Source organism: Melospiza melodia, chromosome 1 (assembly GCF_035770615.1).
Source record: "Melospiza melodia melodia isolate bMelMel2 chromosome 1, bMelMel2.pri, whole genome shotgun sequence".
Lineage (NCBI taxonomy): Eukaryota > Metazoa > Chordata > Aves > Passeriformes > Passerellidae > Melospiza > Melospiza melodia.
Window position 1 is genome coordinate 139,553,037 of NC_086194.1, and position 16,993 is coordinate 139,570,029.

Here is a 16,993-nt window from a genome sequence, read left to right on the forward strand (position 1 = left end):
TATTCCAAATATTTATGTTGTGCATGGATCACACCAGGGGTAAACTGGGCTACCCAAATGACTTTTGCACTGCAATTCCTGTTTTACTAATTGGGACTAATCCTGACATGCCAAGAGAATGTAACTTTTGGCCCTCTGAAATATACCTCATCTCTAATAGACCAACTTTCCGGGGTAGAGAAAGATGTCTGAAATCCAAGTACATGTATTCTTCTCAAGTCAACAACAAAAATTATATCAGTTTTATTTTTATTGACTTTTCTTATTCTTATAATGACGACAATGGTAGAGAATACTATCAGGCCACATCATAACTCAGGTTGAAAACTGAATTTTGCACAACACTGAGTAACATAACAAAACTGTAATATCTTGAAAAGATCCTGGTTCCATCTTTATTTCCCTCTTGAGGAACAGAATGTGTGAGTAATGTAGCAGGTTGGTATTAATTCACTGCTCAAACCAAAACAGATTCAAAGGAGATGTGTCTTTAAACTAGTTCTGGTTTTCTGACTCAAAAATGAAGAAATCCAAAGTGCAGTCTTTGTAATTATAGCAATTCATACATCTCTGTTGACACTCCTGCTTGTATTTCTGTTGTTTGTCAGGCATATTGTGGTAAGATGGCAACAGGACTATATCTGGGGTTTGTTTGCAGCTTATGTTGCCCTACTGAGGGTTTTTTTGTTTTTTGGTTTTTTTTTTTGTGCACTGTCTTCCATTTTCTCCAGAGCATATAATCAACATTGTGCTTAAAGGCTCATATTTAAAAAACAGAACATAAATCCCCTGTACCTGGAAGGCTGGGGGTGAGAGAAGGATGGGGAGAATTGACATGGAGACTTAAAAATTGCACAACTTCAAATACATGGTTCTCTTCAGGCAGTGGGGCTGCCTGATAGCTTGCAGCCACAACTGACTTGTGCTGCTATTGTAGGGACTGGGCATTTCTGAGGAGTGTCATTATTGATCCACTTCTTCATGAGGGAATAACTTGAGGGTTTTTTGCAGGGTGGAAATATGATAAATTAATGTTAAACATATCTATTACTTGTTATCCACTTGGGTGTCTCTTCCACCCCATGCAGATGGGCACTGAAGCAGCTGCCGATGGAAGAGCCCTAAGACCTGACAGGCAGCCAAACCCAGCCTGTGCTCATGAAACTGGGTGTCACTACACTCTCTCTTTTTTGAGTCATCCTTTCAACCCCCTCAGCTTAGTTTCTCATCAGAATCAATCATTTTCTAATTAACTAGTCAGATTCTGCTGAAGTTTGCCAAAATTTTATTATCCTGCTCTCAGAGTTACAGTATGCAATTATTTATTCAAGTTTCTACTGCTCCCACTTTGATTTGAAGGAATCTCTTTCTGGGAGCCTAAGGGAGCTCTGTAATGAGAAACAGTTACAGGAAGGTGAGCAACCCCTTTGCTTCTCAGGCTTTACAATATGAGGAGAAAAGAAAAAAAACACATGTGCTCCCTCTTTATGTTCCAACTTCCAGGGGGGAGAAATTAATGCAAAAACCAGCTTCCACATCTATTGCTCAAGTTTATGGTGGGTTTTTTTCCTAACTGAGAGTAAAACAAGTATCCTTTTTGGGGTGTTACAGTAACATTCACAGGAGAAGGTCAGGTCCTTAATAAGCAATGCAGAACAAATATGAGATAATATTCTTTAGGAGAGTTGGGCATTACAGTGCAAAGTGTCTAATCCATGGCATCATGACACTGCCTCTTTTGAGCATTGAAATTTTTCATTCAACATGTGCACAGGCTGGATGTCTTGAGAATGGGGGTTGAAAGTACAGCATCTTGAAAGGTGAACTAACCAAACACAGTGTGAAGAAATGCAGATGTGATGAAGACAGCCTCAGCTTTCCTACTTAAAGCTAGTAAGGTGTCAGTGTCTTGAGAACTGGGGTATTCACAGCAGTAAGCCTTCTCCTGGACTAAGGTACCTAAGGTAGCTCAGTCCTCTTTCTTTAAAGCACACTAGTAAGATAGCTTCATCATAACTGAAAGATGGGAGGCTGTAAGAGCTCTTCTAACACCTTAGTTTTGTTTTATTTGGTATGCAGACAGAGACTGGATTTACTTGTCTCCCAGATGTTAACCATCGGACTAGAAAATTATATGCACCTTCATTTGGTCTGCACTGAGAGCACAACCATTTATGTAAGGTTTCAACAACAGAGGCAGAATTACATCACAGACTGCCTCATAGCTTGCTGGAGTTGAAGGCAGTGAGCAGCCCAAAGCTTTTGCACATGCTGCAAATGCTGTGGCACTCAACATATTGATCCAATTGTTACTTCCCTGATTCTGCTTGGGTTAGGCTGTTTTGGTGACTACTAATGAAGCTTATCCCTGTCCCACAGTACCTGGGGGCAGTGCATGTGCATGGTACAATCCTTTTTTCAGGACTATAGACCTGACTTACAGGTAGTCCCCATGCTCTGGGACAGTGGGCCAGGCTGCTGTGGAAAAGCTGCCTCTGCCTTTGTAATCTGTGCCAGCAGAGCAGCATGCTGCAGAGTGCTCCTGTGCTGCACTGCTGCAGTGGCACTGCTGCTTTTCATTTACCTCTGCAGGGAAAAGCCAGGGAAGAAAGATTTTGGCTCCCTGTCCTAGACACTCTGTAATCTGCCTCTAAAAAATTATTCTGCCAGAGAGATTCTTAAACTGAAGCCTTATTTATATTACTCTGTGTGTTCACAATATGAACTAACTCAGTGTTTCAAATAACAATTGAGCAGATAATGAAACAACTATGTATGCTAGCAAGAAGTGGAAGAGCAAAGAAAGCAAATTTACAAGTATGGCACCTCTATCACTTTAAGGAAGTAAGTGTTGTTAATTTTGTCAGGCATGATGAATCTAATACTTATGCTATTTTATTGGTAAATTAGTAATTTAATGGGCAAATACTTTTTTCCAGATAATAAAATAATTTGAAGTGCCAAATGAAAGGCAAGAAAGTGAATCCACTACAGTCTTCAAAAAAGATCAGAAAAAGAAGATGAAAATAATCAAACTCACCTTAAGCCTGTTGAATGCAGCCCTCAGAATCTGTGTTTCCCTCTCGCTCTCAGGAACAACTCGTATGACTTTATCACTGCCAATAATAGAAAATTGAATTGGCACTTTAGGACTCCTTGCAGCAGTACAATGGGACAGTAATTAGGTTCAGATAGCTACTGTAATTGTGCTCTTTTTCAGCACCTGGACAATGTTGGGTCAGCTGGAGCTCTGCTTCTAAATTTGCTTCTGGATTATGCACTTCCATAGAAATGATTTGCTCTTTACAGATCAGTGTCAGCTTGACCTTCCCTTTACATCCAAATGTTTTGTTCCTTCCTTCTAAGTTAAACCATTCAGTCTGACATCTTCCATACTGAACATATGCCTCAGATTAAAAAAAAAAAATCATCTTTTTCCAAAATGATTGATCTGTTTCCGAGGATGAGATTAAGTAAAATACATTGTTTTTTCATGTTTAAACCTTTAATGGACCTTGAAAAGTTCATTGTTTCATGCATTCAAGAGGGGAGTTGACTTGAGAAAAGTGATCTTCATATTGAGGCATGCCTTTTGCTTTATCGATTAAAACTTGAACAAATTTTGTGAAGTAAGTAGCTGCTCATACACGCTCAGAAGGTTCTAGATAATAGTAGCTGACTTTATTCACTTTCTTTAACAGGGGCTGAAATAGAGTAAATTTAGGTAAGATACAAGCAAGAAATTCTTTGCTGTGGGGAGCACAAGAACTGATTGCCCAGAGAAGCTCTGGATGCCTCATCCTTGGAAGTGTCCAAAGCCCCGCTGGATGAGGCTCTGAACAGGTGAAAGGTGCCCCTGCCCATGGCGGGGGGGGCTGGAACTAGATAACCTTTAAGATCCCTTCCAACTGAAGCCATTCTATGATTTATGATCTCAATGGACATAATTTTGCAAACAGGAAACAAGAAACTGAATGACCCTTAATGACCACCATCTGTCATGACCTATGGGATGCTGGAGACCACAGAAAACAGAGGGAATGATCATGTAACTAAAATATCAGCCATACACAAGAAGGATGAAATAATTTTAAGTGGCCAGTGTGAATTCTGGCATTTTCCTACATTTTGAGTTTTTAATTTTTACTGTTGATAATCAGTACTTCCAAGAGACCTTGGCAGTCATGCGTATATTTATTTCTACAGTTCCATCCAGTAGCCACAGTACCTTCCAAACATTTTCTTTATCTACAGTTTCTATATTATCTGGGAATTTTAAACAGTAGAATTTCCCTTGATGTTGAGAGTTTTGACCCTCAAGTATCCTGTGAGCTCTCCTCCTTTGCGGAAGGTTCTGAGTCTGGTGAGAAGACATTTGGCCAACTAGAAACAGCACTGCTGAGTGTGCCCCTCCTGGCTCACTGTTCTCACCCCTTTGGCAGCCCAAAAACTTAGGAGCAATTACTATGCTTCCAAGCCAAATTTAACCTCCTGTTTTGGAGCTTGCACAGAGAGGAATAAATCTCTTAGAGTACTACAACTGCTGCATCTTCTAAAGGAAAATAGATGCTTTGAATTTATCATACATACAAGAGTAATATTCTTTTCCATTACTCACTTCTTTCTAAGTACTAAATTGCTTTTAAGAAGAAAATAATGAAAAAGGAATAAAGCAGTAATGATTGCCCAGGAAGTTGATGTAGCTAATAAAGATCCATCAGACATTTCTGGAAGGATTGGTACAACCCACATATAAAAACCAGATTTTAATGAAATAAGTAGCTAAGCATGTGTTACACAGCTGTAATGGAATTTTGAAGGAGTGGATATCACTGAGGTATGGTCTTGAATTCGTGCTGTAAACTGCCTTCGATTAGCTCAGCAACTCTGTCCTTTCCAGTGTGATGAAAACCTGCCCTGGAGAGGAAAGTATTGTTGCTGTGACAGATTGATCACTTGACACAATGTTGGGAAATGCTTCAAGCTGTGGCTGAGTCTGCTGCTAGAGAGCTCACAGCAAGCAGTTTAGCAGATTAGCATGGTAATTTCAGTATTTATTAAAGTATTTATTAAAAGATGGTTAAGCCATTATGGCAAAGCCCATTCAATTTTTGCGCATGCAAGCTGTGGGAATACACTGGATTCCTGAGAACTATCTGCTAACACCCACTTCTGTAGGCTGGCTAGTCAGTGCATAATCATTATGCATTCTCTAACAAAGCAGAGATAGGAAATCTAGCTTTACTTCAGACATCTATGGTCCTAAGGTGATTTTTTAGCTTTATAGCTTTTCTGGTTACATTTCACATTAAAGAAATCCAATTATTACCTTAAATGCTATGTAATACACACTGAACTTAGGGTAGAAATTCAGTAACACACCCACTATTTAAAAGCCAACAAAATCTATCAAATCATGTACTAATATGGTTGATAAATGGTAGATGCACCCCAAACACTCAGGACCATCCCCTGGTGTGGTCCCCTGCCATTCTTTATGTTGAGCTGTTGAGGAGAAAGAAATAAGTAATCATATCTGTATCCAACTAGGGAAAGTTTTGCTGCCTGCAGACATGTCAGCAGTCTGCTGATTTATGCAGGTAAGGTTAATTTTCTAACCATGATGCCTCTAAATCTTTTTTTTTAAACCCTATTTAAAAAAATTTCTAAACAAACAGCAAGATGAGACGTATTTTGTATAAATTAGTGTAGAAATTTATATCCAGCATGACAAACTTTCAAATTACCCTAGCAATTAGGCTAATGGAATTTAAAGCTAGGACTTAGTGAGATCTTTTGAATTTTGTGTAAACATTAAACTGTGTTGAAAGCCTTTGCCAAGAGCAGCGCACAAGCTTTGGTAAATGAACTGACTGAAAGAGTGTGGTGAGCAGAGTAGAAGCCAGGCTGATGTCCCCAGGGACAGCCCTGTGTCGGAGCAAAATGGGTGACCAGCTCTTGGCCAGCACTGACATGCAATGACTCCTTTTTTTCCCTTCATCACCCCCTGACATTTTTCAGGAACAGCATGAGGAATGACACAGCTGCTTTGGAAACACAGAATATGCTACGTGGCCCTGGGAAGGGCAATACTGCCTGATGCCAATGGGGACTTAAATTCTTTGTTTATTTCTTTGGCTTTTTCATTCACTTTTTTTCCCATTTAATTCATAGTTTTACTCATCTATGAACAGACCAGATGGATCTAAAGAAACTATTTTGCAGCACATCTACGACTTCTTTACTGATGGAATTAGCAGTTCTCTCTCATGAAACTTTTCTAATGAAGTCACATGGCATGAACTGCATTTATGTAAATTCCTCATTTCCTTCAGGAAAATCCTTTTTATTGTTTTATTCTCCTGACTAATGTGAACCTTAATCAGATCTGTGCTCTCCCACGGAATTTAATAAAAGCATGTTTGCAAAGGATTTACAAGTATTTTAAATACAGTTTAAGGAGTGATATGCTATAAATCAAATACCTATAGAAAAAAATAGGAAAGAAAATACATCCCCACTTACAGGCATCCATTCCTAATAGCGAGGAGGGATTACAGTTTTGGAGAACAAGCTGCCATAGTTGCTGCACTTGGAGGTTCATTAAGGCTGAATGACACATCTGAAAAGATCTACAGTATGAAAGCCTCTTGTCAACTCCCAATATGCCATCAGATATCATTTGTGATGAAAGATCAATTGCTTCATTCCCTTTTCTCCACTAAATTCTGATAGTCAAGAGGTTAAGAAATAATAAAGCATTAATGTTTTTCTCTTTCTCTGTTACTGGGATGAAGAGTTTTAACTGTGATTCAACAGTGCTACAAAATCAAGACAGACAAATAAGGCTGGGCTTCTTCCTGAGACGGGTGGGTACATCTGGAAAGGGAACTTTACAAAACTTCCTGAGCCCTTCATTATGGTTTTCTGTATTACAGCAGATGCTGATCCAAACAGAAGAGAACACCATTTGCACTGTCTAGATAGCAATGTATATATATTTTCTGCCTTTTACCTACTAAGGCAGGAAAACTGAGACCATTCCTAGTATGAGAAAGAGCTAGCTAATTTATATTTCTGCCAAAAAATAGGTGTTTGGGTAATGTAGGCAGAAATGCTGAGGAGGCAAAGTATGTTATTGCCTCACATTTATCAGCATAGCACAGATGACTTCTTGGGAAGCTGAACTTACATGCTACTTCCCAAGCATGAAATATCTGAGTTTCATAGATGTTTTTCAGGTGTAAAAAGGGTTTCTTTACCCAGCAGGAAACTTTACAGACTAAAGCAATGCTATATTACTAGCAGTCTTCCTCTGCACAGCTTCATTTCAGAGACATATGGAATGTTACTATCTGCAAAAATTTCAGTTTCAAAGTTTTCATTCCAACTAAGGAACAAAGCTGGCCTCCCATGTCTCATAAACTCTGGGTATAGGGCCACCTAGCTTAAACACATGAAGTGGGATGCAATTGCTTCAGTGCATGTCTCTGTCTCAAAACAGAAAAATGAACTGTGTATGGTAATGAATGCTGTCTTGCTTTCATCAAGTGTCATCCAGTCATGTGCAAAAGAAGAGAGAAAGAGGGCAGTGATTCAGGGCAGAAAATAAAGTAAGAAGTAACAAGACCAATAAAAACTTAAACAAACAGACCAAATTAAGCAACCAGCTGACAAGGAAATATTGTGCTAACTGTGCAGGATTAAGATCCACAGGGGAGGCTGCAATAATCTGCTTAAATGAAACAGCATGTATACTCATTCATATTAATTTCCTGAGAAACATACTGTAATAACATATTTGCATGAAACAGCTGATGATTGTTTAACTTGGATACAATCCTTCCAATGACATATTACTTGAACTACTGTTACTTTTAAGGAAAGAATCATCATAATTCTGGTAACATATTATTGAAAGGAACTTCTGCTATAACCCCATCTACTTCTTTACTGCCATGGCTTATGGCAATAGAGTGAGTTGCTCTGTGCTTTGTAAGGAAGCCAGGAGTAGATAGTGATGCTGTCAGGCCTGGCATAGGCCTGAGAGGACCAGAAAGTTTATCTGTCCATTTGGGTACTCCTCCCTCTGCCCAAAGAGGAAAGCTTCCCCGTTCCATCCTGCAGAGGCATGTTGAACTCGTGTGGTGGGGCCAGACAAGCTTCATTTAAGGTCCTGATTAGACTGTAGCAAACAATTACCCCCCAGCCAGTGTCCTGAACAGATCTGATCACATCAGCTGCATATATTTTTTCCTGTTCTTCATCCTCCCTTTCACCACACTTCTACCTTGCTCACGCTACCTCCTCTCAAATAAACAACCCATCCCTAATTACTTTTCCCCAACTGGTCCCAGCTTTGCTCTATGGGTACCCAAATCTGGCATTTCTAGGTAATCTCAGCTTCATGTGGTATCACTGATAAGGTTACCCAGGTACTGTTGCCCAAAAAACATCCCCAGTACTCCCTCTCAATCACCTGTGAAATTCAACCTTTTCTCAAATACCTCCTCCTTTACCTTTTGCAAGATCCAGCTGTACTTGACAGTGCTCTCTGAATTTTTGTCAGCTTCTCAGGTTGTCATATTCAACAATTTCTCATGTCATGTTCCATCATTTATCCATGTCTTGATCACTCAGAGCCTGCACATTCCTGCAACTGCCATCATTCTGAAATCCACACAGAAGCGGCCTTTCTGAGCTTCAGAGTTGCTTCAGTTCACACTAAGCCCCATTTATATTTTGAGACAAGTGCTCAAGATACTATTTCCAAATTAAGTATCTCAGGACTCTGTGCAGCAGATTTTCTCTTGGCCTTAGTGAAAGGAAGAACACCAAATCTGTCACAAAGTTGTTATAGAATTTAGATATTAGAATTAGAATTTAGAATTATAGATGCCAAGAGCAGAAAGGTGAAAGGGGAAAGGTTCAATGGTAGAGGACTGCATGAAACTTTTTCTTCCCAGACTTCCTTTAAGACCTTGAACAAACAACCACAGGTCATTTCCAGTGAGGTTCAGGGCCAGCTTGGCAGAAGGCTCCTCATACTGAGCTCCACATGCTTTGTATCCATTCATGAGTAAAAACCACAGACCCTGTGTTTGGTTAGAGACCTTTGATGGTGGATTGGTTTGTCTGCAGCAAGACCCTGGGCTCTGTCGTGGTGGGTGTGCTTGAAGCACAGATATTTGCCAAAGCCTGGCACTCAGCCTGAGACCAGGCACACACCTGCCTGCAAAGCCTGATGGACAGGCTGGGCTGTACAGCCATGCTCAGCTGGCAGTGTAGGCATGGTTCAGCTCCCCACCCCTATAACAGGGATGATCTCATCCTTTAAACTTGTGAGAGTATGGAGACGCAAATAAACCCATGGCTTTCAAACTTCCTGTTGGCCATGGTAAGGGGAGCAAGGCAGGGACCATAGGTGGAAAGCACTATATACAGCCTTCAGAGAACAAAATTCTACAACTCTTCCTAAATATTGAAACATTCTGCATTTACTCCATAGCCTTCAATGATGTTGAAAAAAAACCCTTTTCTTTTTCAAATAATATAATATTTTCTGTAGGGGGATACAGTATGGGTAAATGAAGGTGGTATCAAATGTAATCTTACCCCCTAAAGAGTTGCAGCTGAGCCAATTACTAAAGATCAGGAGCAGGCCTGATGTTAACAGATCACACCTGTAGCCAATCAGAAGAGTGTTATAAAAGAGTGGATTGGTTGGTTAAGGGGGGAAGTGGAATCTGTTGGCTGCTGTGAAGAGTTAGTGCCTAGAGGAGCTGCCTATGAGAAACATCAAGGAGGTACAAAACTCTGGCAATATGGAACCTTTGCAAGGTAATGGCAATAGAACTCTTGTAATATAATTACAATGTTTTCTACATCTCCTTTTTTTTGGCGTATTGATATTTGTAGAATAACAGCAAGGAATTTAAACAAGAGGTGACCATGCTCTCTTGCTTTGGAGACCACTGTGGAATTTTGAAATATGCTCAAAGGTTGGAAATAACCCCCACTTTTGGTTGTTCAGGCAAGCTACTAACCTGGAAAATATGAAGTATATCTTTGAAAGTATATAAATGAAAGCAATCTTCTACAGTCTTAAATGAAAATTTTAAACTGGTGATATTCTGATAAAGTTGCCTAAATTTAGTATGCGCTACCATGAAAAAAATACATTAAAATGGATATTTTAAAAAGTGTGCTTATATTAAAAATTCCATATACCCAGAAGTAAGTAAAATAGCTTTTTTTCTGATACTAATAAATAGCTTGCTTCATACCTGTGTAAGCTTTAAACCCTTCCATTTGAGTGTGTGAAGTTCATAGAAAATCCTTAATTTATAGAACATAAACTATCTGGACTCCACTTTTATAAGTTATGGTTTTACTTGACCTTTACTTGCCACTGCAGTCAAATACTTGCTCATTTCCATGTGTAAAAGCCACTGAATGGGCACACGTAATTTATCGGCTTTGATAACTTATTTTCAAGGATCAGATAATATTTCTATCTTTGAAAAGCAGAGAAGAAGAAATCTTATGTTTATTTTCATAAGTCACGTTCTTCACTTAAATTTGTGTTTATTTCAAATTTTTTCTCTCCTCTAATCTAGACAGAATGTTTATTATAAGTGGCCCAGAAAGAAAACAGCTTGTCAAATTTATTATATAATTTCCTTTAACAGCAAAGAGGAAGACTTTATGACCAGTAGGTCTTTCCGAATTGTACTCTGTTCCTCTTATTATAATACATATAATGCTTGTAATATATTAAATCCAAAATTATTTCAATCTTTGGAGAAATAATTTAATAGAGTAAGAGAAGAATTTTGGTTGATGAGATATCTGGAGATCATTTCATCCGATGTCTCTGTAGCTCTTCTCTGCACCTGTTTCTGTTTTCTGCTTCTCAACATGGACCAAAAGCACTGTGTAAGTACTGTTACTCCTCTGAAAATTCTCATACAAACTCAATTTTATGGTCCTAACACACTGAAAATCACAGTCATCCTGTGGCTGTATACTACATTGCTGGCTTTTCTCCTTGATCCAACCAAAGGATTTGCAGTAATAAGGAGAAATTCCTATATATATGATCTTAAACTTGAACTATTGCATTTCACCCTAGTTCTTTTAATTCAGCCATTAAGTCCATCAAGTTCTCCTAACTTGAATGTCTTGAGTCTTTATTGAATAAATACCTTCAGAAAATAACTGAAAATAAAAAGAAAAACGGTATTTTTTGTGGGTAATGATCATTCAAAGTATAGAGAATGAGGGTAAAGACCATGTAGCAATTCCTGCTGCTGAATGGTGCCAAGTTTGGAAGGATTTGGTTATTCCTGATAGGCAATCTCTTGAGTTCAATTTAAAGCCTTGATCCTCAAGCCCTCACAAAGTCGTTCAGCAATAGGAGGAGGAAGCCTTTACTCATTACTGTACTTGGCCCTGAAACACAAATAACTTGTTAGCATGTGTTTGTAAGTGTATAAAAAAAAGATCAGAGGAATTGCCTCATACATATTTTAAAAAGTAAATGTCAAGATGGTGAGCTTAGATTTAATTTAGGGTTTATCATTAGTGTTTTCTATGCATTTATTCATTTATGCAAGTTACAGCAAGAAAGATGAAAATATTTATGGAGTAAAAAATGTTATGGTGTGAAATACTGCTGCATGAGATGTCTGTAGCATGCTAAGTTTCCCTAAACTATTTTATCATCACTTCTTGCCTAGTCTGCTTCCACATAATGATTATATATTTTAATTCATGGAAAGTACACTTTTAGTGTCACTATTCAAATAAAGGACAATGCCTCTCCACAATTTTGCAGAAGGACAGGATCTGAAGGTTTCAAAGCTGGGGAGTACAGCAAATTTACTGAAAAAAGTGAGGAAAATCCCGTAAGGAAATTCTCTTTTTGCTGGTGTTACTGCAATAGGCTGGCATTATTCCATTGATTTCCATGGAGTCTTGCTAGGTTAAGAAAGAGAAAAGGCAGGCTTTTTCCTGTTTTCTTTTTTTCATTACAGGAAAATTAATTATTCCTATGTCTCAGATAAGCATAAAAGAGATCTGAACTGTTCATCAATTTAAGATGCTATTTTGAAGAAGAAATTGTAAATCTGTATGCACTAAGCCTGGAAACAATTACACATGATCCTACCTGCTAAATACTGCCACAACTCTGAGTCTCACAGGTGTTGGAACCCAGGAAATTCCTCTGGCTGCCCTGGAGGACTCGAGCCCCTGCCCAGGGGGCTCAGAGACCTTGGCACAGAGCCCAAGACCCCCGTGCCTTTGATTTAGCCTTTGGAAAAAACAATTGCTTATGTGAAGAATTACAAGCCATGAAAGTTTAAGTCGAATGATAGTGAATTTATCACAGGGTGAAAAGAAGATTTTTGGGGTTTTTAGAATGGGGGTTCAGGGGGCAAGGTGGAGGAATCTGGGCGTGTCCAGCCTTTCTCCTTCTTCTTGGCCTCCATCTTCTGCTGTGATGTTGGCACTTTTAGATTGGTTTGGAGTAGAAACTCACTGTCTAACATAGAGGATAGGTATTGGAAATTAAAAATATTGTACACATAGTTTTTAGTATAAAAAGATAACACCCCCCTGGAGGTGGGCAAGAGTGCCTCGGACTGTCCTGCTGAGCTGACCTCAGCAGGTCAGGAGAAAGAATTTTATAGATAAGATACAATAAACAACCTTGAGACTAAGAAATGAGGAGTTCTGACTCCTTCTTTGAGTGCTGGGCTGGGAAAAGAGACTTTCTAATGTATCTTGGGGTCACTCTGACCAGCTAGAGACCCTGAGAAACACAGGGAGATCTCTTATTTTCCCCCCAGGGACATGAGCAAGGTGACAGTGCGGACTTGAGATGCAATACTTTGTGTGCAGGTAGAGTGTCTCTGAGCACAGCAATGAGGAGAGTCCCTCAGCAAAGGGACGCCTTGCACACCCCAACTGAGGTCAAATGGCATTTGCAAATTTCTCTTCAAACAGGAGATCTTCCCAGGAGAAATGATACTGCGGAAAGGAACAGATTAAATGTATATAAAGCAGAGATGTGTGGTAAAGTCTTTGAATTAAAAATGCTGGAAGGTTGGTCTCCATGACCCCTGGCACATTGTGTCATTTTTGCTTTCTTCCATCTGCCTTGAATAGAGAGAGCAGTGAGACAAGCCTAGCAGTGAGTCTGCCAAGGCACAGCTGCACTTGGGGGTGTTTCCCAGTTTAATGCACAGCCTGGGTGTGTCTTGGCTTCCAGCTGAACCCTGGGTGACTCCACTGCCCTGTGTTCAACCACCTTTGCCTGAGAAAGGATGCAAGGTGCACACTGCTGAGCACCTCTGGGTATGCCCTGGAAGCAACCCACACTGTTGGGTAGCAAATATTAACAAATGTTCTTTGATTTTAGCACTGTCAGGTGTTGTACAGTAACTTGTTTTGAAAAAATTGGAGGTGTTTTTGGATGCTTAGTTATGCAATGGGTTTTCTTTAAATCAACTTTCAAAAAATCTTTTGGAATAAACCTGAAAATAAAACTGTTTAATTACATTTTCAGTGAACACGGGAACCAAATGTGTGAAGCAGAAGGAGAGAAAAGTAATTTCCATGAAAATTTTTTTGTTTCACTTTAAAGAATTATGCACTGAAAAGTGCAGCTATAATTCTACACCACATATAACATACTTCAAATTGCAGTATATTTCCTGACTCATCTTTCCTTACAGATATCAATCCAATTTCCTGTTAAGTATAAACAAATTAAGTGTGCATGTGCCTGCAATAAGGAGTTTTATTTTACTAAGTATAACAGATTTTTAATGTTCATAGTTTTATATTTTTCAGATAAAGGCCAGTTGGTTTTTGGTGGTGTTTTGTGGGTTTTTTTTGTTTGTTTGTTTTTTAATATGAGAGTTCAAAACAACCCTTTGGAGCTAGATGTAGTACTACAGGCAAGAAAGCTTATGATGACTCACAGACTGTTCTCTCCTAAGGACCACTTTTCCATGGTGATGAATTTATAGAAAAGGTTTAGAAACCTTCTGTGGTGGGACAATTTTAGCACACAAAAAGGAAAACACTTAACCAGCTGCTCCAAGCAGCTTTATGGATGCTATTTATAATCTTTTTGCTTATAGATACATTTAAGCTGTTTTCAGGCTCTGTAACTATTTTTTTTGAGCTTTTTGTTTGGAAAAACAGAGGTTATATCCATTTGTTTCTCACACCATATGAGCTCCTTGATAATCTGCCCAAAGGGAGGAACCAGCCCCTCTGGAGAGCCCATGCTGCCAGTTTGGGTGTGAGCTCCCAGCCCTCCCTGGCACACTCTCTGCTCACAGACCGGCAGCTCCTCAGATGATTGCTTGCAGCACTTCTATCAACATTTTGTCAAAAGCATAGAAAAGATATATTTTCTGTCTTTATTCTTATCTATGTGGAACCACATATATGACCTGCATGTGAATATACAAGTCACCTTACACGTCAGTAAAACTAACAGTACACTAATTGCCTGCAGGAACATGGGGAGGCATTTGTATATATCAAGAAACTGGAAAAAAAAACCCAAAGATTTTTTTGTGATCACCACAATGACCTTCTTCATTACTGATTTTAAAGGCTGGGGACAGAAGTACAGTGGGTATGTAGAAGTGCTTTTGCTTTGATAATCTCCATCTTGAGGACATTGAATTTTGTTCAGTTATTTTTCAGGGAAGTGACAAAGTGGAGGGTTTGTTGTTGGGTTTTTTCCTCCATTATTTTAAAAGTGAAGTGGGTTTATATATTATCAGGGGCCTCTCAGATACACCCATGGTCAGCTGTATTTAGGAGCTGGGGTGTAAAAGCCAAGTAAACTCAGTCTGCTGGACATGGGGCTGTCTTTATAAAGGCTGTGAAAGACTCCCAATGCCTTTGCATTGTCCGGCCCATCAGGATAATACATTTCATTCTTCTGCATTTTCATAGCCATAAATTTAGGTTCCAACCTGGCACAAGGCTTCTCAGGGGCAGATTAAGGACAGCCTCAATCCCCAGTGATGGTGTAATACATACATCACAGTTCTTGCACTCACTCAGCTACACATCTTGATAAAAAAATGTCAGGATACTACATTTAAACATGTTTATGCTCGATGGCAAGTTTGCAGTCTCACTTAACAGCAAGGCACGGATGGGAAGGAAGAGTTTAACACATCCACACGTACAAACAAGATAGCTGTGCATAATCTGATGGATCTGAATCTTTGAACTTAGTTGTGACGTACATATATGCAACCTGAAAAAAATCCAGGTCGGATTTTTAAAAACAAAGTCTTTACCTCTTGTTCTTCAAACCAGTCCTGAGTATCTTACACAAAATTGACCTGCTATCCTATCATTGAAAAATTATACCTATAGTGCTGAAGAAAACAAAAGCGTACCAAATGTAGAATACTATTTGAAAAACAAAACCAAACTGAAGGCTTGGAGAGGGATATAAATATTTTAGTGGCAATGAAATTATTTATTCTCTGAAGACAGCTCCTATAATGCAGCTGCACCAGCCATTAAGGCAATTATATTTTCCCATTTTTATAAGCTGCTTGAGAAATAATTTTTTTTCCACTAGATTAAAGCTGTGTCAGTTCTCCACAAAATCACTTCTGACTTCAGGGATGCTGGAATTACATGTTGAGTAAATCTGGAAATGCAAGCTTGTCATTTACTTCTTTATTGTGGTAATAGTTATTTTTGTGGGACAACTTGGAATTCTACAAACTTCTGTGCCTATGGGTTTGCTAATACCCTGACCTCACAGCATGCCACAGTAAAAATTCCCTAAGCAAAAAAGTGGAAATTCTGCTTTTGGTTAAGAGAATAATGTTTAGTTTAACTGCAGCTATTGTGCTTGTCACAATTTCTAACCAATTCAAAAGGAGGCAAATTCCACAGGTCTTCCCTGAGCAGTGCTGCAACCCTCCCACACCTTCTACCAGGGTGCTGAATAGACAGAAAGGTTTTATTGTATTATGGCAGTCTGAAGACACATGAAAGATGATGTTTGTGGGCACACAAGTAAACATTGCCCTTTCTACCCACGTGAATTCATTAACAGACCAGGCACAAAACCAAATTCTGAATGGCTGAGAGAGAGCTCTTTGTGAAAATGATGAGCGCACGTGTCTTGGCAAAGCACATCTGTGTCCCAGCAGGTGCTTGCATCACCTGTGGTACCGGCACAGCTCTGCTCCACATCGTGCCAGGTGACCTGACCTGACACAGCCCACAGTGAGAGATGGGCAGCTCAAGACTCTTCAGACTGATAAAGACACAAACCACCTCCTAGAAAACCTCTCTTCATCATCTGTACAGTGAAATATTTCTGTAAGGACCAATGCATCATAGAGCACAGTGCAGTTAAGCTGTTTTACATTCTCTCTCTATATAGTAGATATTCTATTTGGTATTCTATTCCACTTTATATTCTACTATTTATATTTTATATTAATACCTTACATATATTAAGGCGCTCTGTTTTCTTGCCTTTTTCCTCTTTTTTTCCTCCCAAACTTGCTGTTCTCCGATTCCAGGGCTATGACTGCTTTGAGCACTTTATTTTGGGCTTTGCACACTAACTAAAACGCTCTGCGCATTCTGATCCTTCCTTGAACCAACTGAGAATGACTTTTATTCCTGTTTCTCATTAGCAGAAGATAAATGTATATTTTTAAAATAAGGGTGACAAATAAGGATTAACAGGCAATGAATAAATTAACAAGTCTTAGAGAGGTTATTTATGTAACCAAAGAGAGGTAAAATACTTCACCAAGGAATAAATGCTGTCCATAAATTATAGCTGTGTTGAGAGGCTGATATTTAACTTCAAGGCAATCTGTGTTTATGACTGGAAGGAGAAAGATTTATATTAAATATTTAAATAATAAACTATTCTTTAAAATATCTTTCAAAGGAATTTGGCATTCTTTTTTTTTGT

General features: G+C 39.0%; 1 protein-coding gene across 1 annotated transcript in view; it reads right to left on the bottom strand.

The window, feature by feature from the left end:
- The window catches only part of CPA6 (carboxypeptidase A6), an 81,111-nt gene that overhangs the window by 42,121 nt on the left and 21,997 nt on the right, over positions 1 to 16,993 (bottom strand). The window contains exon 2 of the mRNA XM_063150735.1: positions 3,041 to 3,116. Within this exon, the coding sequence (XP_063006805.1) occupies positions 3,041 to 3,116 (76 nt within the window). The remainder of the gene's footprint in view (positions 1 to 3,040; positions 3,117 to 16,993) is intronic.